Source organism: Schistocerca serialis, chromosome 1, assembly GCF_023864345.2.
Source record: "Schistocerca serialis cubense isolate TAMUIC-IGC-003099 chromosome 1, iqSchSeri2.2, whole genome shotgun sequence".
In the NCBI taxonomy this organism is placed as follows: domain Eukaryota; kingdom Metazoa; phylum Arthropoda; class Insecta; order Orthoptera; family Acrididae; genus Schistocerca; species Schistocerca serialis.
This window is the reverse complement of record NC_064638.1, coordinates 484,080,002-484,107,606: the sequence shown is the minus strand read 5'-3', so window position 1 is coordinate 484,107,606 and position 27,605 is coordinate 484,080,002. Positions and strand designations below refer to the sequence as shown.

The 27,605-nt window shown below is 43.3% G+C and overlaps 1 protein-coding gene across 1 annotated transcript in view; it reads right to left on the bottom strand.

The window, feature by feature from the left end:
- LOC126473677 (rotatin) overlaps positions 1 to 27,605 on the bottom strand; it is a 399,830-nt gene that overhangs the window by 32,567 nt on the left and 339,658 nt on the right. The window contains exon 27 of the mRNA XM_050100916.1: positions 13,867 to 14,071. Within this exon, the coding sequence (XP_049956873.1) occupies positions 13,867 to 14,071 (205 nt within the window). The remainder of the gene's footprint in view (positions 1 to 13,866; positions 14,072 to 27,605) is intronic.

Genomic DNA, 27,605 nt, shown 5'->3' with positions numbered 1-27,605 from the left:
CCAAGCTGCCAGATTCATGCGTGCGCAACAGGCCCGGATCTATTAGAGGCTGGAGGCATACCCGGGTATCTGAACCAGGAGGAAATTTCGCAGGCAGGGGACATATTCATATTCTCGAGGAAAAAACCTTGTTTCACTAAGCAACTATCAACCAGCGCACGTCGGTCTATCAATTACCCATATGATTTTTAAATGCACCCCTGCTGGTTTTTGGACACATTTTAAGTTGATTTCTGAATGAATTATAAGTTGATTTTTGAATGCGTGCATAGTGTTGTGATGTCTCTGCCAGGGGAGTCCTTGTCACATACAGAAAGAAACTTTCCTGCACACAATACGGGACGGGGCTATATGCGAGCTGAGCTGAATAAAGCTGAACCGGTGAATGCCAACTGCTGCTTGTTTATGTGGTTGATTCGGTTTGCGAACGCTCAGTGTTGTTATAATTACTAGCGAAATCCACAGATTCAGACTACCGGAATGGAAATAAACGACTACCAGGAATAACAGGTGAGAAATATTACGTATTATCTTCTCGGTGTATCCAAGAAAGTGAAATTTTCACAGAAAATATTTGACCAGATTGCTACACTAGACAGGGCCAGTTGTAGTCCCAGGATAGCAGCTGCTTAAGTTCCATTCTGAGTAGCGCGGAAAACGCATTGTACGAACATGTAATAATGCCTAACCAGAGAATAATCGCTGGATAACTGAACTGGTGATTGTGGCAGGGTTAATAAAGTTAACCGGAAAATGAGTTTTGACAGTGGTAGAAATAGTTACAGAATTAGTGATGACAAGACTTTGTTAGAACGAGGAAGAAGAAGAAACAGGGGATCACAGAAATTATGGAAGAATATGACGATTCCAAATTTATACAAAAATTTGTTACTACTGCTTTTCGGTCTCGTGCGTGAGAAACTGGAGCTTATGAATGAAATGTGAAACTATTTCCTAACGTAAAGCCCTTTGCTTGTAGTAGGCCAAATAGGTATTTCATTTTGGTGCTAAGTGAATTATATTCTGTCGTATTATTAAAATGATCATCATTGCCAAAACAGTCTCGCGTATTTGGTGTGTGTTGCAGTTGATGCAATATTAGAAAGGCCTATTCTGTTTTATCCAGCACACAGTGACAAAATAGACGTAATCAGATCGAGAAACCACACCAGTCTTGGGTACTATTTGTATTAACAGCTTTTTTGGTATTAGACAACGACATTTCTATTTTTCATGTAGCAAAACGTTTGACGAACTTTATAAGGTGATAGTTCTTTCGCTGAAAGGAAAGCATGCCATGTAAAGCTGTAGCAAGATTAGAGAGAAAAATCGCTAGGACCTAAGGATGTGTACTGTCTTGCCTGTTTCTTGTCTTTACTGGTTTTAGGTATCCTATCTTCAATTTTGTCACACAGAAGAGCAAGTCATAAGTTAATAGGCAATAAAGAGTCCAGATTTTCTGAAGAGTTCTTGTTCTCCTGGTTACAAATAATCCTACCCAGTACTAATTGCGAGGTTATTTCATTTTTTTAAAAAAAATTTTTAATAAAAGGAGGGCGGAGTGTTTAATTTCCACTGTCCTGAAATATTTTGATGACATCCATTACAAAATATACACTCTTCAGTTCCACAGAGCGACATAGAGTGACGTGCGGTATAAGAATGTTGTTTGAAGAGGTGTGGCACTGCACTGCACACTTTAATTATGAAAGGCCAAAATATGTTACTAGTTTTAGATTTTATTTTATTTCCACCTTTCTGACAATCAAGCATTAATTGCCTTGTGGAACAATAAAGTTATTTTTGTCAGTTTGCTAAAGAAATTTGGCTTTTATTAAGCTTTCCTGCTGAGGCAGCCAATGTATTTGAAACGAAGTGTTTAATTCCACACTATTGGTTAGTTTCAACTGATCGCTGCATTTCAAGTGCATGTTTTCATCTTCTAGCACATATGGCATTATGCCATAATAAAGAACCAAACATGAGATAATACAGTACTGGTACTCCAAGAAAATTAACGTCACAAAAACCGCACTGAAAAGCTTCCTGTCAGGCCGAGGCCTACGTCATTCGGAATCTGGACATATGAATGTGCACTGTAAGGGAGCTGTGCAAGCGCGGTGATGCTTCTTATCTGGAGCTCTCTGGCAACTGATGAAATGAATCTATTTCTAACAGGTTAAGGGAAAATATTGCAAATTGTTGTTCAAAGTAAATTTACCTTTTATGCAAGATGAACTATGTACAACGAATTTCTTAAATCACAGAATGTTTGCTCTCTTTTAAGAATCAACTCATTGATGACGAGCCATTTAGAAGAATTTTGAGCCCAGAAGATCAGAGATTTAAGTCGGTATTAAAAATTTTACTCGTGTATTTGTGTGATGTATCTTAAAGTGTAACATGCGCTAAACAGATCAACATTATATGTGAATGCTTAGCTTCTCTTGTAGCTTATTAATCTTCGAGATAAATATTATATGCGAAAGCTTTGCTTTTCTTACAGCAACACTATGAATATTAATTTAAACCATTAACTTTCCCTGTTGGTGGAATTTGAATTTATACTTTCGTAACACGAAAATATGCAGCATACATGTTGCTGCACATCTAAGATCTTTCCAAAACATGTTTTTTCCCCCTGAGTTTCGTTTTCTAAAGCGCCGGGAAATTCTACGCTGCTGTATAAAACCATGTCCATTCAAAGGATAAATTTTACAGTTGCGAGAGAAAGTACACTGTCACTTAAAAGGCAAAAAGTGTATTTTCACCCGGGAGAAAATGTATTTATAACCGGGAGATCCGGGAAAAATCTGGGAATTTTTTTTCCTTGTCCACGTGTACACCCTGAAGTGGAGAAAGTGTTGTAAGGATAACTCCCAACAGCACAGTTCAGAAAAGCGGGTGGTGGAGGGGAGCATCCAGACAGCTGGGGTAGTGAAGCAGCCATTGAAATCAAGTAAGTCGTGTTCTGCTGCATGTTGTGCCACAAGATGGTCTACTTTGTGCTTGACCATAGACTGGTGGTGTCTATTCATCCTGGTAGGCAGTGGGGCTGATAGTCAACCAATATAAAAAGCCGTGAATGACTGCTGCAGAACTGCTAAATGACATGGCTGCTTTCATAGGTGGCCTGTGGCCCCTGACGGGGTAGGATAAATCTGTGACAGGACTGAAATTGGGAGTGCTGGGTGGGTGGATTTGGCAGGTCTGTATCTGGGTCTTCCACAGGGATATGATTCTTGTGGCAAGGAGTTGAGATTAGGAGTGGCATAGGGTTGGATTAGGAAGCTGTTGAGGTTGGGTGGGCGACACAACATCACTTTACAAAATGATTTTAGGTAGTATGACCCTCTTTACAAGGCATGATGATAGGTAATCAAAGCCCTGCTGAAGGATGTGGTTCAGTTGTTCCAGTCCAGGAAGGTATTGGGTGACGAAGGGGGCACTCCTTTGTCGTTGGTTCTTGGAGGTGGTGAAGTGGAGGATTTCAGGTTGGGGGGGGGGGGGGGGGGGGGGAATGGCACTGGAGATCTGCTTGCGGAGTAGGTCTGGGGACAGTGCCTGCCAGTGTAGGCAGATGAGACCCTCAGCATACTTGGGAAAAGGATTCTTGTCTTTGTAGATGCACCTGGGTAGCCAGGCTGTATGGGAGAGATGCTTTGGTGTGAAAGGTATGAGAGGTGTCAAAATGCAGGTACAGTTTATAGTTGATGGGTTTAATGTGGACAAGGGTGTGGTTGGAGCCATCATAGAGGAGGATGTCAACATCTAGGAAGGTGGCACATTGGGTTGAGGAGCACCAGGTGAAGTGGATGGAAGAGAAGGTGTTGAGGTTATGAAGCAACGAGAATAGTGTGTCTTGGCCTTGAGTCCAGTTGTGCAGATATCATCAATGAGCCTGAACCAGTCTAGAGGTTTGGTGTTTTGGGAGGCCAGGAAGATCCCCTCCAGATGGCCTATGAACAGGGTGGCATAGGTGGGTGCCATGTAGAAACCAATGCCTGTGCCATGGATTTGTTTGTATATCTTCCCTTAAAAGGAGACGTAGTTTGGGGTTAGAATAAAGTTGTTAAGGTGTATGAGGAATGAAGTAGTGGGTTTGGGGTCTAAAGGACATTGAGAAAGGTAATGTTCAATAGTGGTAAGAGAATGGGCATAAATCATGTTCGCGTATAGGGAAGTTGTGTCAACAGTGATGAGTGGAGATCCATAGCAATCAGCTACAACGGAGCGTCCGGGATAGTTGCATTTGTGGATTTTGGGAGCATGTAGAACGTGGGTGGGTAGGGTTTCAGAGGGGTGAGGAAGGAAATGAATTCAGGGGAGAGGTTCTGTGAAGGGCCTAAGGCTCTAAGCAGGGACTGGAGGTTATGTCGGGCTTCTGGGATGGGATCACTCTGGCAGAGTTTATAGGTGGGGGACCAGATAAGGTGGAGGCCTTCCATCAGGCAGTCACTGTGATTCATGACAGTACTGGTGGAACTTTTGTCTGCAGTTAGGAGGATAAGGCCAGTGATGTTTTGAGGTTGTGTATGGCTATTGTTTCGCCAGCTGAAAGGTTGGCAGTTTGAGAAAGGGACCTGAGGAAGGAAGGACGACAAAGCTAATCTGGAGGTAAGGAATTCCTGGAAGGTGACTAGCAGGAGGTTAGGTGGGGGTGGGGGTGGGGGGGGGGAGGCAGGGTGGGGGGGAGGGGAGGGATCATGGTTGGATAGTGGTATGAACTGGGAGAGGCAGGGTTCAATGCTGGAAACAGGTTGGCTTTGCTTGGAGGGATTGGCATCAAAGAAGTTTTTCCATTGCAGAGTTTGGGGCAAGGAGAGAAGGTCTTTGACAAGTCCAAATTGGTTAAATTTGGGTGTGGGACTATAAAGATGAGGCCTTTGGGTAGGAGTGAAACAACTGTGGAGCTGAGGATTTTGGTGGAAAGGTTAACAACAATGTTATGGGAATATTTTGATGGAACGGTTAACAACAGTGTTATGGGAATGTTTTCGCTCTGGAGTTGGTGGAGTGTCAGTAGGGAGTTGTGTCGCACAAGCAGGTGTAGAGAATAAAACACCAAAGTACTTCAGGATGAGGATGAAGTGGGATCAATAAGAATAAAAATAATTACAAACAACTATTGGAGGGAAGAGTCTGAGCCATCAGATACTGCATCAACAATCTGCATGATCACAAAGCCTTGAAGGTAGCTCAAAAAAAAAAAAAAAAAAAAAAAGCACCAGCATAGAAGAGAATAGAAGAGAAAGAATGGACACCGAGAAGAGTCATGGAAACTTCAGGTTGGAATTTCAACAATGTAGGATAAGATAATATTGCTACTTACTGTAAGGATAACCAGCTAAATTGAAGACAGGCACAATGAAAAGACGCTTACACATAAGCTTTCAGCCACAGCCTTCATCGGCAAAAGAGAAACACATACCATTCATTCACACAAACAAGCACTTCACACTCACATGACCGCCAACTCCAACTGGTTATTGTGCCCTCACTGAAAGAATTTTGGCTCTCACTGACCAATACCTTCAACCAACAGGCCATAATCTAGCCTCCCACATCAAAGATACCAACCACTTATCTCACCGACTATCCACCATCTGCACCGATTTACCTCATGGATCCCTACTCATTGTTAGCAGCACCTTCCTATACACCAACATCCCTCACACCTGTGATCTTACCGCTACTGAAAACTACCTTTCCCAAACATCCTTCAGACTGAAGATCCACTACCTCATTCCTTGAACACCTTACCAGCTTGATCCCAATCCAAGACTGCTACTCCTTTGATGGGAAGATATACAAACAAATCCATGGCACAGCCATGGGCACCTACATTGCACCCTCCTATGCCAACCTGTTCATGAGCTATCCAGAGGAGACCTTCCTAGCCTCCAAAAACGCCAAACTCCTAGCCTGGTTCTGGTTCACTGATAATGTCTTCATGATCTGGACTCAGGGCCAAGACACCCTATCCTAATTCCTTCACAACTTTAACACTTCTGTCCCGTCGTCTTGCCCAGGTTCTCCTCGACCCAACATGCCACCTTCCTAAATGTTGCCCTCCTTCTCTCTGATGGCTCCAGTGGCACCTCTGTCCACATTAAATCCACCATCCACCTACAGTACCTGCATTTTGACAGCTGTCATACCTTTTACACCACAAAATCCCTCCCATAGAGCCTTCAGAGACAAGAACTCCCTTGGGCAGTATGCTGAGGGTCTCACGTATTCACAGACAGGCACTACCCCACAGACCTAGTCCATAAACAGATCTCCAGTGCCATTTCCCCTCACTCCCCGATCGTCCACCTCCACCAAGAACCAACCACAATGTAGTGCTCCCTTCGTCACACAATACCGGCCCAGACTGGAACAAATGAATGACCTCCACCACCAGGGCTTTGATTCCCTATCATCATGCCCTGAAATGCGGGACACCCACTCGAGATTGTTCCCACCCCTCCTAAAGTGGTGTTCAGTCACCCACCAAACCTCCACAACATCCTAGTTGGTCCCCATGCTATTCTCAATCCCAACCACTTGCCCCAAGGATCATATCCCTGTGGAAGACTCAGGTGCAAGACTGTCCAGTCCTCTCACCCCGCACTTCCTAGTCCACTCCTGTCACAGGCTTATCCTACCCCATCAGGGGCCAGGCCACATGTGAAAGCAGCCATGTCATTTACCAGCTATCCTACAATCACTGCACTGCTCTTTATATTGGTATGACTACCAACCATCTGTCTACCAGGATGAACAGCCATTGCCAAATTGTAGCCAAGATCAAAATAGACCATCCTGTGGCACAACATGTGGCTGAACATAACACACTTGATTTCAATGGCTGCTTCACTACCTGAGACATCTGGATCTCCCCCCATGACTGCTTTGCTGAACTGTGCAGATGAGTGTCATCCTTCTTGATTTCCATGGCTGCTTCACTACCTGAGACATCTGGATCTCCCCCCATGACTGCTTTGCTGAACTGTGCAGATGGGAGTCATCCTTACAGCACATTCTTTGTTCTAGTAATTATGTAGGCTTTAACCTATGGTAATATACTGTTCCCAACCCTCCAGCCAACAGTTTCCATCCATCCCCCTCTGTCCTATTACCTCCTCCCCTTTTCCATCTTCTACACTCTTATTTTGCCACCCTCTGCCAATGCATCTGCCCATCTTTCCCCACTCCCCTCCTTTTTCTCTCAGTTTTCCCCACAACCTACTGCGCTTTTTGGCATTCGAGTCCCTGTACACTCTGCCAGACAGCACTGTTCTTCTCCCACTCATATACTCCTATCCCTTCACCTTCCCTGCCCCGTCCACATTGCCACTACCATCTCACCCGATAGTTGCGTTCTGGCCTGAGCTGTCAGAATTTGCAGTCATGTGTACATGAGGTATTTGCTTGTGTGAATGAATGATGTGTGTTTCTCTTTTTCTGTTGAAGTCTGCGACCGAAAACTTATGTGTAGGTGTCTTTTAATTGTACCTGTCTGCAACTTAGTGTGTTATCTTTATGGTAAATAGCAAATCCTCGTCCCATGAACCATGGACCTTGCTGTTGGTGGGGAGGCTTGCGTGCCTCAGCGATACAGATAGCCGTACCATAGGTGCAACCACAATGGAGGGGTATCTGTTGAGAGGCCAGACAAACGTGTGGTTCCTGAAGAGGGGCAGCAGCCTTTTCACTAAGTGCAGGGGAAACTGGATGATTGACTGATCTGGCCTTGTAACATTAACCAAAATGGCCTTGCTGTGCTGGTACTGTCAATGACTGAAAGCAAGGGGAAACTACAGCCATAATTTTTCCCAAGGGCATGCAGCTTTACTGAATGGTTAAATGATGATAGTGTTCTCTTGGCTAAAATATTCCGGAGGTAAAATAGTCCCCCATTCGGATCTCCGAGAGGGGACTACTCAGGAGGATGTTGCTATCAGGAGAAAGAAAACTGGCATTCTATGGAACGGAGCATGGAATGTCATATCCCTTAATCACACAGGTAGGTTAGAAAATTTAAAAAAGGAAATGGATAGGTTAAAGCTACACATAGTGGGAATTAGTGAAGTTCGGTGGAAGGAGGAACAAGACTTCTTCTCAGGTGAATACTGCGTTATAAATACAAAATCAGATAGGGGTAATGAGGGAGTAGGTTTAATAATGAATAACAAAATAAGAGCGAGGGTGAGCTACTACAAACAGCATAGTGAACACATTATTGTAGCGAAGATAGACACGAAGCCCACACCCACCACAGTAGTACAAATTTCCATGCCAACTAGCTCTGCAGATGACGAAGATATTGATGAAACGTATATGAGATAAAAGAAATTATTCAGATACTGAAGGGAGATGAAAATTTAATAGTCATGGTTGACTGGAATTCAATAGTAGGAAAAGGAAGAGAAGGAAGAGTAGTAGGTGAATATGAAATGGGGGTAAGGAATGAAAGAGGAAGCCGCCTGGTAGAATTTTGCACAGAGCATAACTTAATCATAGCTAACACTTCGTTCAAGAATCATGAAAGAAGGCTGTATACGTGGAAGAGGCCTGGAGACACTGGACGGTTTCAGATAGATTACATAGTGGTACAACAGCGATTTAGGAACCAGGTTTTAAACTGTAAGACATTTCCAGGGGCAGATGTGGAGTCTGACCACAATCTATTGATTATAAACTGTACATTAAAACTGAAGAAACTGCAAAAAGGTGGAGATTTAAGGAGATGGGATCTGGATGAACTGAAAGAACCAGAGGTTGCAGAGTGTTTCAGAGAGAGCATTAGGAAATGATTGACAAGAACGGGGGAAAGAAATACAGTAGAAGAAGAATGGGTAGCTTTGAGAGAGGAAATAGTGAAGGCAGCAGAGGATCAAATAGGTAAAAAGATGAGGGTTAGTAGAAATCCTTGGGTAACAGAAGAAATAATCAATTTAATTGATGAAAGGAGGAAATCTAAAAATGCAGTAAATGAAGCAGGCAAAAAGGAATACAAAGATCTCAAAAATGATATCAATATGTAGAGGCATATATCATTAGGAGTAAGAAAGATTCTGCCTACAGGAAAATTAAAGAGACCTTTGGCAAAAAGAGAACCACTTGTATGAATATCACAAGCTCAGATGGAAAACCATTTCTAAGCAAAGAAGGAAAAGTGGAAAGTTTGAAGGAGTATATAGAGGGAGGACAATATTATGGAAATGGAACAGGACACAGATGAAGATAAAATGGGAGATATGATACTGCATGAAGAGTTTGACAGAGCACAGAAAGACCTAAGTCGAAACAAGGCCCTGGGAGTAGACAACATTCCATTCGAACAACTGACAGCCTTGGGAGAGCCAGGCCTAACAAAACTCTACCATCTAGTGAGCAAGATGTATGAGACAGGTGAAATACCTTCAGACTTCAAGAAGAATATAATAACTCCAATACCAAAGAAAGCAGGTGTTGACAGATGTGAAAATTACTGAACTATCAGTTTAATAAGTCACAGCTGCAAAATACTAACACGAATTCTTCACAGACGAATAGAAAAACTGGTAGAAGCCGACCTTGGGGAAGATCAGTTTGGATTCCGTAGAAATGCTGGAACACGTGAGGCAATACTGACCCTACGACTTATCTTAGAAGATAGATTAAGGAAAGACAAATTTACTTTTCTAGCATTTGTAGACTTTAAGAGGAAGCTTTTGACCAATGTTGACTGGAATAATCTCTTTTAAATTCTGAAGGTGGCAGGGGTCAAACACAGGGAGTGCGAGGCTACTTACAATTTGTACAGAAACCAGATGGCAGTCATAACAGTTGAGGGGCATGAAAGGGAAGCAGTGGTTAGGAAGGGAGTGAGACAGGGTTGTCACCTATCCCCAATTTTATTCAATCTGTATATTGAGCAAGCAGTAAAGGAAACAAAAGATAAATTCGGAGTAGGAATTAAAATCCATGGAGAAGAAATAAAAATTTTTGAGGTTTGCCGATGACATTGTAATTCTGTCAGAGACAGCAAAGGACCTGGAAGAGCGGTTGAAAGGAATGGAGTGTGTCTTGAAAGGAGGATATAAGATGAACATCAACAAAAGCAAAACAAGGAATGTAGTCAAATTAAATCGGGTGATGCTGAGGGAATTAGATTAGGAAATTAGACACTTAAAGTAGTAAATGAGTTTTGCTATTTGGGGAGCAAAATAACTGATGTTGGTTGAAGTAGGGAGGATATAAAATGGAGACTGGCAATGGCAAGTAAAGCGTTTCTGAAGAAGAGAAATTTGTTAACATTGAATATAGATTTAAGTGACAGGAAGTCGTTTGTGAAAGTATTTGTATGGAATGTGGCCATGTATGGAAGTGAAAGGTGGACGATAAATAGTTTTGACAAGAAGAGAATAGAAGCTTTCGAAATGTGGTGCTACAGAAGAATGCTGAAGATTAGATGGATAGATCACATAATTAATGAGAAGGTACTGAATAGAATTGGGGAGAAGAGAAATTTGTGGCACAATTTGAGTAAAAGAAGGGATCGGTTGGTAGGACATGTTCTGAGGCATCAAGGAATCACCACTTTAGTATTGGAGGGCAGCGTGGAGGGTAAAAATCGTAGAGGGAGACCAAGAGATGAATACACTAAGCAGATTCAGAAGGATGTAGGTTGCAGTAGGTACTGGGAGACGAAGAAGTTTGCACAGGATAGACTAGCATGGAGAGCTGCATCAAACCAGTCTCTGGACTGAAGACCACAACAACAACAACAAATAGCAATTTATCTTTTCCTACATAGTGAATATGTATTTATTTTTTATACTTTTAAGTCTGTCTAATGGCAATACTGGAATTTTGTCTTCTAGGCCATCCATTCTGCCACCTGGTAATTTTACAGTTTCCTAAAGCGGATTCGCCTTTTAATATATTTATTTTGGTAGGTTACTTACTCAGATTCTTGGAACCTATACTCCAATTCAGGTCTTGCCATACAAGATTTTGTCATTGTTTCTTCTACTTCTTCTTTTGTTTTGGTCATTAGCAGCCTACATCAATGCAGATGAATTTAATTTATTCCAGTCTTTATCCTTTTCAAATTTCCTTTCATTCTCATGCTACACAACATTCTTCATTCCTCTGCATATTATGTCTTTTATCATTAAAATAATTATTAATGGCAAATCAATACAAGAAAACCTTTGACAACCAGATTTTTTCTTTGAAAGTCAGTTTTTTGTATTCCTGTTTCTTTAGATCCCTTTTTACCTCTTGGATTTAGTATACTTTGGTTCTGCTATTCACAAGAAACTGCAATATGTGTCAACCTCCCCATATCCATTCTAAGGATGCTTTTGAAGAACATAGTCCTCTTTTCCCTGATGGCATCCAAATTCCTCTCCATCTAGATCTTCTGGACTGACCATCTCTTATTCTTCGAGACCAAATATCCTCCTGAGAATCCTTCATTCCATAAGTTATAGCCTCTTAAGCAATCCCATTCTTACGAGGCTCTGACTTTCTGCTGTGTATAAAGTTTTAGGACATATTATTGTCTAGTTGTGTCTCAATTTAGTATTGTTCAAAAGATTCCTCTTATTGCCCATGTGCATAGCAAGTTTGTATGCTAATTCACCTTGTTATTTATGCTTACATAACTTCACTTTCTGCCAGACCTGTTTCTACCAGTAAGGTACTTAAATAACTCTACCTTCTGAATTTTCTAGCCTTCTGTCATCCATCTAGGAGCTGTTTTCATGTTTGCATATATTGTGTCTTTTGCTATTAGATTCCAAACAAAAACACATCAGCAACAGACCATTTACTTGGCAATCAAGCACACTGAGAAAAATCTCTGAAATCATGTTGTCAATGTGGAATGTCAAGTCCTACTATTACAGGAAACCTCGAAACGCTGCTTTAAATGAAGTTCTATAATATTCAGTGTTATGTCTTCCATTATGGATTCTCTACACTCCTCCGGCATTGTTTTCTTAATGTATCTCCTCTAGCCTGTCTTCCCGTGGGCATTTCTGAGACTGTTCTTTCTCATCCCTATGCACGTCACCTTTTTTATGTGTGTATTTTCACACAGCTCTCTTTCTCCTCTCTTGAACTTCTGCAAATATCCTCATATGGCTAATGTACAACTGATAGCAGAGGGTATATTGTATTTACCCTCATTCTCCCTCCAACTCCATGTCATTTGGAATTGTGCCTATCTACCTATCTAGGCAACCTAATCCCTGAGTTATATAGTGGAAAGAGCAGAATTGTTGCAAGCCTACCTATAACACTAGTTCTCTAAATTTTTGTGATATGGTTTTGAATATCACTGGCTTTACTTGAATAATTCTCATTTAAGTCCAGTGAGTATCACTGTTACCCTATTCTATTAACTATATGACATTATTATGCTTATAGCAACATATCTCTGAATTCCACTTATGTCTGCTGACAGCTCTATTTGATATGGACCCCAAACAATGGAGCAATACTGTGGAGTAACTTATATTTACACCTAGTAATCCAGTCTCCTTCACTGAAATATTTCACTTCTCCAGAAGCCTCTACAAGTTTCCATTCACCTTCTTTACAACTGATTTAAATGGACTGTTCAATTTCATAGCCCTTTAATAGTATTATTCACAGGTATTATTACAATCACAAAGTGTTGGGAAGCTTAACATTCACACAATAATTAGTTGTATCTGGATTTTATGGGTAATATATTGCATTTGCTCACACTTAAAGAGCTTCCTTTGAGGATAGAAAATGGAAATATTGTCCATTATTTTCTGCACTTACATACAATCAACCAGTGAAGGTCCTGCTGACCCTATTCATTAAATTATTACAAAATTACAAAGTAACAGTAGAAGCTCTGAATCATAAAGAGGTATATATGCAAGACTGAAAACTTTGAATGTATTCGTCTGAAAGCTAGAAACTTCTTAGCCTTTTTTATGTGCTGACTCATCACTACCGCTATTTGATGAGGTATTACCTTTAATTTTTAAATTATTTTCCTTATTCCTTGGAACACGTCCAATGGACTTTTTCTGTTGAACATTCTATCAGTGAAAAATGTTTTGAATGGATCATATTACTGAGAAGATAATCTGTATCAGGGTTTCTTCATTATTAGTCAATGATGTTCAATGCTTTTCAAAAATCTAGAAAATGGCATCTACCTATTCAGCTGATGTACTATTTGCAAAATATGGATGTGAATGAAGTTTTCTATGATTCTGAACTTGTTCTAGTTCTTGAAAACTTAGGATGTCCATTAAAATCATGCAACAGATGGACGTTAGAGACAATTCTGTGACTCAGGTCTTTAACTATTCTTATAAACAAGAGTAGCTTGTTCTCTTCTTGTCACACAGGTATGGCTATTAGTGAGACATTCTCAATAAATATTACCTTGAAAAGGCATAATAATACCATGTATTCTATATCATGTGTGCATCACACCCACTCCAGGTAAGGTAAATACTACTACTAATCATTCCAAAAGAGGTGATGGGTGGGGATAGGTGAGGAAGGGAGAGGAAGGGGAGGAAGAGAGGGGGGAGAGCAGAAGTGGAGATAAATAAGGAGAGGGAGAGAACATGTATTTGTGGTGGAACCATGGAGGAGAGCATGTCAAAAGGGTACAATAACTGAGCTATAATAATCAACTTGTAGTTTTGAACCTGTTGGCTACAGAATACCATCTTCATTGGATGACTCATATTAGTAACTTGTAAGTTTGGTAACTAAATCTGTTTCATATTTTGGTGAACAACCTTCATATCTATTTCTGAATATTATTTTGAGCATAGCACATTTACAAAAATTAGCAGCAGCTGCATAATTCTGAACACTAATACTTACCAGAAACACAATCTGTTGTAAATGTACACATCAGTCTGAGAGCCTTTAATAAACATGCTGACTGAAATGAAAACCAAACCCACATTTTATGAATTAGATCTGCCATTCCTGCTTCAGATGCCTCTGATTTCACATTTATTGAACCAAACAGAAAATTTGTGAGGAGCTCTAATAGTAATTCTACATCTCGTAGCACTGGTGCAAGCTGGAACAAAGAACAAATCAGGAAACACATTAAAACATATAAAGAAAAACATTGACAGTGTCACATTAGAAAATGAAATTAATGATTAATGCAATTACATTCCTCTAGAGTCTCTTCCGGATGCCTAGGAAATACAAAGCACGATTATTTGAAAAATAAACCATAAATCGAAGTATGACTTTAAGTTTACACGAATGACCACTAGATGGTGCTATTGAGGTGTGACATTAGTACTGCTTTAAAATTTCTCATTTCTTACTGTTAAAACAATGACAGTAAACAAGCAGTTTGTTTACCGGGAGCATTTAAAGAAACAGTTGAAGTTTTTTGATGGATAATTGTTTATGATTTTTATGGCCTAACTAAACTACGTCCGCTGCTCGTGGTCTCACGGTAGTGTTCTCGCTTTCCGAGCATGGGGTCCTGGGTTTGATTCCCAGCGGGGCTAGGGATTTTTCCTGCGTCTAGATGACTGGGTGTTGTTGTGTCGTCTTCATCATCATTGTTCATCCCCATTACGGTCAGAGGAAGGCAATGGCAAACCACCTCCACTAGGACCTTGCCTAGTAAAGCGGTGCGGGTCTCCTGCATCGTTCCCTTACGCTCTGTAAAGAAGCATGGGACTTCATTTCATTTCACAACTAAACAACAGTGCCTAAAATTGTCTTGTTCAACTTTTGGTAACCACCCATTTCCCCAGAAATGGTACAATTGCAGAATCTGATCATAGTCATCTTGTATAAGCAATAAATTACATGAATGTTGACCAAACTGTGTTGTTCCAAAGAAATATTCATGTTTTGTGCAACATGACTCAAGACGATTGGCCTGAGACTTATTGTGAGACAGAGGTAGTATCTTTACGCATACTGAAAACTACAGAACATTCAACTTTACCTGAACATTTGTCTGTGAGAAATACCTGTTTTCAACCAATTCTGCACAATTTAACCAAAGCTTCAAAAGAAGCCCCTGTTAATTAATTTATGTAAGAAATCACTACAAAGAAAAAAGGGGGAGGGAGAGGGGGAGGGATAGAGGGAGAGAGAGAAGAGGTCTGACTAAGGGAATGCAAAATCTATATACTACATTGTAACAGGATACGAAACATTATGTATTTGTACAAGCCAGAAAATATGTAACAACCAATTGTTTCAATATCCCAAGATGAATCAAAACCAGAAACCACTTCCAACGACAGCAGGTTTCTGTGGTCACATTGAACAACTGGACATGTTGCAAGTATTGCTTGGCCTTAAAGGGTCAAAGATCAGTTAATGTTGAATAGTGTCCAACAATTTGTTTCGCTGAAGGATACTATCACGGTTTAGGTTTTGCACAACTGGCCAATCATGCAAAACAGAATAATGTAAATACTTTTTAATTAAGTAACAGCCATGGTAGACCCATGACACTATCTTTTAACATATTCCTGGGTGGGGTACCCTACATGACGAGAATGAGTAATTTGTTTTGCCACAAGTCATAAATGAAATCAGGATAAACAAGCAAAAATGTCAAATCATTCTCAATCATGACAATACATGCTGTCCAACAATTGATAGTTTGATGGGGAAAAATCAGTGTCTTCTTGTTTGTTGGTTGGTTAAAAGAGGGGAGAAGGGACCAAACTATGAGGTCATGAGTCCCTTGTTCTGAAGGAAACAATGCCACAAGGGTGAGAATAAGACAATGAGACTTACAACAGAAAACAGAATGAAAGGAGAAACCACAACAATGACTGAAGGGCAACAAACACGTAAATGGACAAAAGGGGACTCGAAAACCACAAAGACGCAAGGAACAGGTAGAAGAGGTTAAAACAATGGATAGCTGACCATGAGGATAAAAAGGAAAAGCCAGCCACTCTGCAACACATTAAAACCATCACCCTGAAAGAACTAGGGTGGAGGACACACATAGGAACAAAGGGCATGTGCTAAAACTTAGAGCAAATGATAAAACTCACCCTCATGAATAAAACATAAAAGTAAAGCTGCTGTTGAGGCATTGTCGCCCAACATCGAAGGTAGGGTGCTGGGAAAGTTAAAAGTCCGCCGCAGAGTGGCTAAAAGCAGGCAGTCCAGCAAGAGATGGACGACCATCATTCGTGAGCCACAGCAACACCAAGGTGGGTCCTCGTGACGGAGGAGGTAACCATGCGTCAGCACATATAGCCAATGCAGATCCGACAGAAAACCACAGAGTCCTTGCAAGAGGCGTGCGAGGAGGTCTTCCACATATTCGTAGTTTCTTTATTAGCACGCAGCTTGTTGTGCATACTGAGCTTATGCCAGTCCATCTCCCAAAGCCGCAAAACATTGAAGCATAATACTGAACGTAGGTCAGTTTCAGAGAACCGATCTTCATAAGCGGTTTCTATGTAGCCTGTTTGACCAGCCTGTGGCAAGTTCATTGTCTGGGATTCCAACGTGACCTGGGGTCCAGACAAACACCACTGAACGACCGGACCATTCCAGGGCACAGATGGACTCCTGAATGGTTGCTACCAAAGGATTACAGGGGTAGCATTGGTCGATAGGTTGTAGGCTGCTCAAGGAGTCAGTACACAGTAGAAATGACTTGCCTGGGTATGAGCGGATGTGCTCAAGAGCACGAGATATGGCCGCCAGCTCTGCAGTAAAAACACTCAGTCACCTGGTAAGGAGTGCTGTTCTATATGTCCTCCATGAACATAGGCAAAGCCAACGTGACCATCAGCCATCGAGTCATCGGTGTAAACCATTTCACGGCCCCGGTACATGTCGAGAATCGAGAGGAAGTGACAGCGGAGAGTCGGAGTGTTAACCGAGTCCTTAGGGCCATGTGAAAGGCCCAGGCGAAGCCACGGGGCCTAGTTGTACTCCATGGAGGTGTTCGTGAATGAACCTCAAGTATAAGTGGTAAAGGCAAGGTCTCCAGTTCGGAGAGAAGGGATCACACACGAACTGCAATTGTAAGCCCTGACCTGGGCCGCCGATGAGGGAGATGAACTGCCGTGGGGGAAAGGAGATGGTAATTCGGATGCACATGAAAACTACAAATGTGTGCAATGTAACTGGAGAGCAATTGTGCACGCCTAAACTGCAATGGAGGGACTCCGGACTCCACCAGGACGCAGGTCACCGGACTCGTCCTAAAAGCTCCTTTTGCTAGGCAAATGCCACAATGGTGCACTGGGTCAAGCAAACGCGATGCTGAGGGTGCCGCCGGACCATGAACAACATTCCCTTAGTCAAGGCGGGATTGAACAAAGGCTCTGTAGAGCTGCAGCAGTGTAAAGCGATCTTCACCCCGGTTGGTGTTACTCAGGCAGCGGAGGGCATTGAGGTGCTGCCAGCACTTCCACTTAAGCTGACAGAGGTGAGGAAGCCAAGTCAATCAGGTGTCGAAAACCAGTCCTAAGAATCGATATGTCTCCATTAAGGTGAGTGGATCGTCTTTAAGGTAAAGTTCTGGTTCCGGATGAACGGTATGATGCCAACAGAAGTGCATAACATACGACTTTGTGGCCAAAAACTGGAAACCATGGGCTAGAGCCCATGGCTGCGCCTTGTGGATGGCTCCCTGTAGACGCCGCTCAGCAACAACAATACTGGTGGAGCAGTACAAAATGCAGAAGTCGTCTACATACAGAAAGGTGAGACGGATGGCCCTACAGCTGCTGCTAGGCCATTAATGGCCACTAAAAATAGAGATACATTCAACACGTAGCCCTGTGGGACCCATTCTCCTGGATATGGGGGGGAACTATGGGAGGCACCAACTTGGACACGGAAAGTATGAAGCAACAGGAAACTGTGGATAAAAATCAAGAGCGGGCCTCAGAGACCCCACTCGTATAATATGGCAAGGATATGATGTTTCCAGGTCGTGTCATACACTTTTCGTAAATCAAAAAAGACGGCAACTAGGTGTTGGCATCTGGAAAAGGCTGTTCAGATGGCAGATTTGAGGGACACAAGATTATCAGTGGCACAGCGACCCTGGTGGAAGCTGCCCTGACATGAAGCCAGCACACCACATGACTCCAGGACCCGAACCAACTGCCGACACACCATACGTTCCAGCAGCTTACAAAAAACGTTAGTGAGGCTGATGGGCCGACAGCTATCCACATCAAGCGGGTTTTTACTGGGGTTAAGCACCGCAATGAGGATGTGAAAGGCTGGGGGTAGTTCTCTGATGCAGAGGCTCGAGCATAGTGCTCAGCAATCGCGTTTGTGTCAGTAGACAAGATGCCATTGATGTTAATGCCAGGGACGCCTGTTGGGGTCTGGTACCCAAAAAGACATCTGATCTTTGTCCAGACTTGGGAAGGTGATGTATGGCACCCAATGGCTGAGACGTATCTCTCTGCTTTCTTCTTTTGATAAGCTGGCGAACACGGGCACAGAGCCGCTTAAAGGCTATGAGGTGCTCCAGGGAAGGGTGCCGCTTATGCCGCTGTAGAGCTCACCGACACTCCTTAATTGCCTGAGTGACTTCCAATGACCACCAAGGGACCGCCTTTCACCAGCGGCACCCTAAAGATTGAGGGACTGCGTTTTCTGCCGCATTAACGATTGTTGTAGTCACCTGTTCAACCATTACATCGATGTTATTGTGTGGGGGGAAGTCAATGGTGACCGCAGAGGTGAAAGTTTCCCAGCCTGCCTTGTTTAAAGCCCATCTGGACAGGCGTCCATGGGCCTGACACTGGGCAGTGACAGGAAGATGGGGAAGTGGGCACTACCACACAGGCCATGTGCTCTCCAGTGGATAGATGGGAGAAGTCCTGGGTTGCAAATTGATAAATCAATGTCTGAGTAGCTACAATGAACCACAATGAAATGTGTGGTGGCCCCAATATTTAAGAGGCACAGGTCAAACTGAGACAGTAAAGTTTCGACATCTCTGCCTCGGCCAGTAAGGTGCCACCCCACAAGGGGTTATGGGCATTAAAATCTCCCAAAAGTAGGAAAGGTTTAGGGAGTTGATCAGTCAGTGCAACTAATACATTCAGGGGTACTGCAGCATCTGGAGGAAGATATACATTGCACACCGTTATTTCCTGCCTCATCCTAATTCTGACAGCCACAGCTTCAAGAGGGGGTTGAAGGGGCACCGTTTCACTACAGACTGAGTTTAGGACATAAACACAAACTGCCCCACAGACTCGATTATAGTTGCTGCGGTTCCTGTGATATCCCTTATAGTCACAGAGGGCAGGGGTCTGCATTGCTGGGAACCAGGTTTCCTGGAGGGCAATGCAGCAAGCAGGTGTAAAGTGTAACAGTTGCCGTAGCTCAGCCAGGCGGCGGATAAAACCACTGCAGTTCCACTGGAGGATGACGTCTTGGTGAGACTGGGAGGCATGGAACATTCAATGAGGCAGTCTACACCACAGGGTCACCTGCTACCACCAACTTATTGCCTGAGCAGTCTATATCCATTGTGTCTGACGGTCCAGCCAGAATCTCCACCTTATCCTCAGACGCAGAACTTGTAGGTAGCGGCGGTGTGGGTGCCACCGCAATTACCTTGGTCTTAGGGGTCTTCTTTTTGGTCTTTTCTCGCTGCTCCTTGGGATTCTCTGGCTGGGAGGGCTTCCTGATTCAGTCTCCGGGACTGGGGATGATCGTGAAACCCTATGACCAGCTGCTTTTCGGCACTTCAGCCACTGGCAGGAGTCATCTTTCCCATTAGCAGAAACCTGGGAAGGGAGTGACCCAACGGACCCCTTCCTGGTGAGAGGAGCCAAAGAAGACTTACGCTTCTCTGGCTGAGAAGTGGGGACTGGTGTCCCCAAAGGTTGGGGGGAATGGGGGCAGTGCTCCCAAGGTAGGTGGTACGAGAGCAACAGGGGGTAAGTGCCCCCCACCATCAAGGGGGCAAGTGTAGCCATCTGGCTCTGAGAGATGACTGGAATTAGTGGAACTGATGGGGCTACAACTGTTCTCATAACGGCGGTGTATGAGGAGGTAATAGCCACAGGATGTAGGTGCTCATATTTTCTCTCAGGCTCAGTGTAGGTCAGTAAGTACAGGGTCTTGTAGTCCATGATTTTCCGATCTTTCTGTAAAATCCTGCAGTCTGGTGAGCAAGGTGAATGACGCTCTCTGCAGCTGACACAGATGGGAGGCGGGACACATGGATTATTGGGATGTGATGGATGTCCACAATCTTGACATGTGACGCTGGAAGTACAACGGGAAGACATATGGCCGAACTTCCAGCACTTAAAGCACCGCATCATAATGTGAAGATATTACAGTGGTAGACCATCACCTTGACCTTGTCGGATAGAGTGTTATCCTCGAAGGCCAAGATGAAGGCACCGGTGGCAATCTAATTATCCCTCGGGTCCCGATGGAAGTGCTGCACGAAATGATCACCTAGCCGCTCTAAATTGGCATGCAGCTCATTGTCAGACTGCAAAAGAAGGTCCCTGTGGAAGATAATAACCCTGGACCATATTTAAGCTCTTATGTGGTGTGATGGTAACGGAAACATCACCCAACCTGTTACAAGCAAGTAAAGTCCGTGAATGGGCAGAGGATGCTGATTTGATCAGGACTGATCCAGATCGCATTTTGGACAAGCCCTCCACCTCCCCAAACTTGTCCTCTAAATGATCTACAAAAAAGTACGGCTTCTTCGAAACAAAGGAGTCCCCATCAGTTCTTGTACATATGAAGTACAGGGGTGAATAAGGTTCGCTGTCATCCTTAGCCTAGTGTTCCTCTATGGTGTGTGGTGTGGCCAGGGAGGGGAATGACTTAGGGTCGTACTTTTTTGCATTGTACTGAGACCTGGAACGCTTAGAGACTGCTGGTGTTTGATCACCAGAAAGTGATGACGTGGTACGCTTTGTCGCTTGTCATCTGCCTTGATGCCACCCACTCTGACCAGAGGCCCTCCCCGTGGGTGCTACCCAGCCGCAGCAAAGGCCACCTGGTAGGATGGCCACAGCTGGGAGTCCAGATCCCCCAGGATGACGGGCATCTACTCCTTGGCATACGAGGGGAGTTACCAGTGGAAGCATCAGCAGAGCGATCCCTGTGTTGTCAGAGGGCTACAACCAACAGGGAATATGGCAGCCCCACCACAACAGACTGGCTACCGTGCTGGATATGAGGTGCAAAGATGTCCATGGTCATTGTTGGCGCAAAAAACGACACTGCATAGTGCATGGAAAATGCAACAAAGAAGGCATCCTTGCCCAAGAGATGGAGAATGAGCTGGACTACAGTGTGATGACGGGAAAGTGGGTTAAAGATCTCAAGGCATCATGTAAGACACCCTTCCCCAATTGGCTCACTGTTCACAGAAATTTTGAAAAATGGTCAAACTCTACAGGGGACTATCACATAAAGGCCGAAACGTGTGTGACTCCTTTCAGTCGCCTCTTATGACAGGCAGGAATACCTCGGGCTTATTGTAATCCCTGGACCTGCAGGGGGCATTGTTGTTTGTGTTCACCAGATTTATTGCACGATGACATCTCTTTATTCCATTACATCAAACAAAAAGTGTGAAGAGAGATTTTCATCATCTCAAGAAGCTGTTGAATCCTTCCAAATCCATGTTCTGTGGTACTAACATCAGAACAGAAAAATAGTTCCAGAATTGATTTGAACATATATGAAACACACAGATGATTGGAACAAAAAATCTTTCATTGTTTCTATAAAATCTTGAAAGATGGCCCTAGTAGATACTGGTAAATTTATTTGTAACTTACAGCAATCTGCTTCCAAATAATATTTGTGTGCCATTTCAACAAGACAATACCTAAAACTTAATATGTCTGTGAGAGTGGGGCAGTATGAGAGTTCACATCAAGCAAGGAATTACACTGGAAGTAGAGTAATACCGGTAAGGATTTTGAAGTTGGGACAGATCCCTTTAGATAAACAAGACAGTATTCCACAATTCCCTACTGCTCTTATGCTCTACCTCAACATGTAAATATTGTAATTGTCCATTAGACAGCTTATCTTATAGCAATCTTAGACACTGTTGATATTCATCATTGTCACTGTCATTGAACGAATATCAACAGTGTTTAGGACTGCAATAAATCAGGCCAACTGGTGGACGGTAGCAATATTATAGCAATCTAGACAATGTTTATATTATGAATTAGCTTTATGTATTATTGTGGCTGACAGGTCCTACTGCAGGGAAATGCAAGGACTAGTTACAATCATTCTAGCAGGAGTTTTTTCAAAGGAAGACAGGAGAGCGAACAAATGATAAGGGCACTCACTATGCCTTGCAGCTGGAGAAAAATTGCCTAAGAGGGCACAGTATCAGTAATGCACACAGCATGCATGCGGAGTAAATAGTAGAAGCCATTGCATACAAGACACGAAAAAAACTGTTCATAAAACTTCCTGGCAGATTAAAACTGTTTGTCAGATCAAGACTCAAACTCAGGACCATCTTCTTGTGTGGACAAGTGCTCTACCTGCAGAGCTACTTAAGCATAATTGATGACTTACCCTCACAGCTTTCCTTCCACCAGTGTCTCATCTCCTACCTTCCAAAATCCGAAGCTGTGAGGATGGGTCATGAGTAAAGCTTAGGTAGCTCAGTCACTAGAGCACTTGCCTGAGATAGGCAATAGCACATTCCACTGCAGGGTGAAAAATTCATTTTAGAAATCTATTCATAGTTCACACAATTTCTTGGAATACCCTTACAGTGGTCAGTCCTCTATAAAAATATTTAGAAGTATAACAATCTACTAACAGCTGAGAAGAAAGCACAGGTCACACACATCTGCGAGAAGGATAGAAGAAATGACACACAACCACTATTCAATATCATTGATATCCACAGGTTGTAGAATTTTAGAAAATTTAGAACATATTCTGAGTTCAAACATAATTTGGTATGTCGAATGGAATGTCCTCCATGTCAGTCAGTATGGATTCTGAAAACAACGGTTATGTGAAATCCAGCTTGTGTTTTTCTCAAATGATATCCTGAAAGCCATAATCAAGTCAGTTGAGGTAGATGCAATATTTTTTGGCTTTTGAAAAGAATTTGACTCAGCACCACACCAACACTTATTAATGAAAGAACAATGGTAACAGATATCAAACAAAATTTATGACTGAGCTGAGAATTTCTTGTTGGGGAGGTTGGAGCTTGTTACCCCAAATGGAGAGTCACCAACAGATATAGAAATAACTTCAGGCATGTCGCAGGAATTGCTTCAGGACTCTTTCTAATTACTGTTGTATATTAATAATCTGGCAGACAATACTAATCTTAGGCATGTTGTCTATGATTCAATTATCCATAACAAGACAGGTGAGGTATGAGCGGCGGCAACTTGAAATTAGCGGAGGTTGAGGCCTGGCGGATAACGAGAAGAGAGGATATACTGAAGGGCAAGTTCCCATCTCCGGAGTTCTGACAGGTTGGTGTTAGTGGGAAGTATCCAGATAACCCAGACGGTGTAACACTGTGCCCAGATGTGCTGGCCGTGCACCAAGGCATGTTTAGCCACAGGGTGATCCTCATTACCAACAAACACTGTCTGCCTGTGTCCATTCATGCGAATGGACAGTTTGTTGCTGGTCATTCCCACATAGAAAGCTTCACAGTGTAGGCAGGTCAGTTGGTAAATCACGTGGGTGCTTTCACACGTGGCTCTGCCTTTGATCGTGTACACCTTCCAGGTTACAGGACTGGAGTAGGTGGTGGTGGGAGGGTGCATTGGACAGGTTTTACACTGGGGGCGGTTACAAGGGTAGGAGCCAGAGGGTAAGGAAGGTGGTTTGGGGATTTCATAGGGATGAACTCAGAGGTTACGAAGGTTACGTGAATGGCGGAAAGACACTATTGGTGGAGGGGGGAGGATTTCATGAAGGATGGATCTCATTTCAGGGCAGGATTTGAGGAAGTCGTATCCCTGCTGGAGAGCCACATTCAGAGTCTGATCCAGTCCCGGAAAGTATCCCGTCACAAGTGGGGCACTTTTGTGGTTCTTCTGTGGGAGGTTCTGGGTTTGAGGGGACGAGGAAGGGGCTCTGGTTATTTGCTTTCTAGTTCACCTTTATCTCTCCCCATATATATATATATATATATATATTTCCTTTTCATTTCAGCCTCATGTTACACTTTCCACATTCTAATACCATGTCACGCTCACAACACCCCCACAACGACCCCATTAAGTTTTATTTACATTCACTCCGCAAGCATGCCTTCGCCCTAGCCAGATTACGCTCCCATATTTTATTTTCTCAGGCTTGCCTGGCATTACCCCCAAAGGCCTCACACTTAAAGTTCCCATCTCTGGCTGCAACCCTTCTTTCCATCAGTCCCTATACCAGTTCCAAACTGAACAATCCATTGCCCTCACCCACGTAATCCTTCACCTACACATCAACTCAGCCAATGAACACACCCGTCAACTCCTATCCTTAATAAAAGTCCTAAATCTTTCCCCTCCTGCATCCACACCGGCTGTTCAAAGCATCCTCCTACAGGCCAACCACAAATTAGAACAGCATGCCACCATCCACCTCAAAAAATTATCCAATCTGCTGGTTTCCCACCTCCGGAAAGGTAACTCACTCACCCTTCACAACCTTTCCAGCAAACCTCAACCTCCTCTCATTGCACACAAACCCAGTCTCTCCCATCTACTCAATCTCCCACTTCCATCTCCACTCCCTCCAAAACCTCAAAATTCCAATCAACGCAATCTGGAACCACAACACCCCAATTCAGTAGTTAACCTTTCCTCCAAACCTCTCTCCCAATCCAAAACCTCTGTCCTATCCAAAGGCCTCACCTTCAGCCCCACTCCCAGATTCAACCAAACAGCCCTCATCAAAGATTTACTGTCCTACACTCGTACTCTCTGCTGGAAATATCACTTTGCCACGAAGAAAAATGATCCTAATCCTACTCCTAATGATCCAACTCCCCAAGACACTATCCAAATTGAACCCTGCCTGGAACAGTTCCGTCCTCCGTCACAGCGGGACCCACCTCCTCTTCCTCAAAATCATCCTCTCCAAACCTTCCAGGAATTTCTGACTTCCAGCCTTGCTTCTCAATCCTTGTTAAAAAACCTTAATCCTACTCCCAACATCACCACTGCTGAAGCCCAAGATATCCGTGATCTGAAGGCTGACCAATTCATCGTCATTCTTCCGGCGGACAAGGGTTCCACGACCGTGGTACTTGATCGTTGGGAGTATGTGGCTGAGGGACTGCGTCAGCTTTCAGACAACACCACATACAAAGTTTGCCAAGGTAATCCCATTCCTGAGGTCCAGGCGGAGCTTCAAGGAATCCTCAGAACCTTAGGCCCCCTACAAAACCTTTCACCTGACTCCATCAACCTCCTGACACCACAGACATCCCGCACCCCTACCTTCTACCTTCTTCCCAAAATTCACAAACCCAATCATCCTGGCTGCCCCATTGTAACTGGTTACCAAGCCCCCACAGAACGTATCTCTGCCTACGTAGATCAACACCTTCAACCCATTACATGTAGTCTCCCATCCTTCATCAAAGACACCAACCACTTTCTCGAACGCCTGGAATCCTTACCCAATCTATTACCCCCGGAAACCATCCTTGTAACCATTGATGCCACTTCCTTATACACAAATATTCCGCACGTCCAGGGCCTCGCTGCGATGGAGCACTTCCTTTCACGCCAATCACCTGCCACCCTACCTAAAACCTCTTTCCTCATTACCTTAGCCAGCTTCGTCCTGACCCACAACTTCTTCACTTTTGAAGGCCAGACATACCAACAATTAAAGGGAACAGCCCTGGGTACCAGGATGGCCCCCTCGTACGCCAACCTATTCATGGGTCGCTTAGAGGAAGCCTTCTTGGTTACCCAGGCCTGCCAACCCAAAGTTTGGTACAGATTTATTGATGACATCTTCATGATCTTTCCGCTCCCAGGATTGGAATGACTCCTTACCCTCTCCCTTAAAACCCACATCCTTTTGTCTTTCCCTCTCCTTCCCTCTTTCCTGATGAGGCAACAGTTTGTTGCGAAAGCTTGATTTTCATGTGTATGTATATATATGTGTACTTGTAAAGGCACATGTTCTAGCAGCACAGGTAGAGTATCCCGTAAAGGTACGGCCAAACTTTCAGGAAACATTCCTCACACACAAATAAAGAAAAGATGTTATGAGGACATGTGTCCGGAAACGCTTAATTTCCATGTTAGAGCTCATTTTAGTTTGTTCTTCCACCTACGCTCAATGGAGCACATCATCATGATTTCATATGGGATACTCTACCTGTGCTGCTAGAACATGTGCCTTTACAAGTACGACACAACATGTGGTTCATGCACGATGGAGCTACTGCACATTTCAGTCGACGTGTTCGTACGCTTCTCAACAACAGATTTGGTGACCGATGGATTGGTAGAGGCGGACCAATTCCCTGGCCTCCACGTTCTCCTGACCTCAACTCTCTTGACCTTTCATATATATATATATATATATATATATATATATATATATAAAAAAATATGTCTGCTTGTGTCTGTATGTGTGGATGGATATGTGCGTGTGTGCGAGTGTATACCTGTCCTTTTTCCCCCTAAGGTAAGTCTTTCCGCTCCCGGGATTGGAATGACTCCTTACCCTCTCCTTTAAAACCCACTTCCTTTCGTCTTCCCCTCTCCTTCCCTCTTTCCTGATGAGGCAACAATTTGTTGCGAAAGCTTGAATTTTGTGTGTATGTTTGTGTTTGTTTGTGTGTCTATCGACCTGCCAGCGTTTTTGTTCGGTAAGTCACCTCATCTTTGTTTTTATATATATATATATATATATATATATATATATATACCAAACAAAAGCGCTGGCAGGTCGATAGACACACAAACAAACACAAACATACACACAAAATTCTAGCTTTCGCAACCAATGGTTGCCTCGTCAGGAAAGAGGGAAGGAGAAGGAAAGACAAAAGGATATGGGTTTTAAGGGAGAGGGTAAGGAGTCATTCCAATCCCGGGAGCGGAAAGACTTACCTTAGGGGGGAAAAAGGGAAAAAAGGACAGGTATACACTCGCACACACACACATATCCATCCACACATACACAGACACAAGCAGACATTTGTAAAGGCAAAGAGTTTGGGCAGAGATGTCAGTCGGGGCAGATCTGCCCAAACTCTTTGCCTTTACAAATGTCTGCTTGTGTCTGTGTATGTGTGGATGGATATGTGTGTGTGTGCGAGTGTATACCTGTCCTTTTTTCCCTTTTTTCCCCCTAAGGTAAGTCTTTCCGCTCCCGGGATTGGAATGACTCCTTACCCTCTCCCTTAAAACCCATATCCTTTTGTCTTTCCTTCTCCTTCCCTCTTTCCTGACGAGGCAACCATTGGTTGTGAAAGCTAGAATTTTGTGTGTATGTTTGTGTGTCTATCGACCTGCCAGCGCTTTTGTTTGGTAAGTTTCATCATCTTTCTTTATATATATATATATATATATATATATATATATATATATATATATATGAGAGAGAGACAATGAACACATACA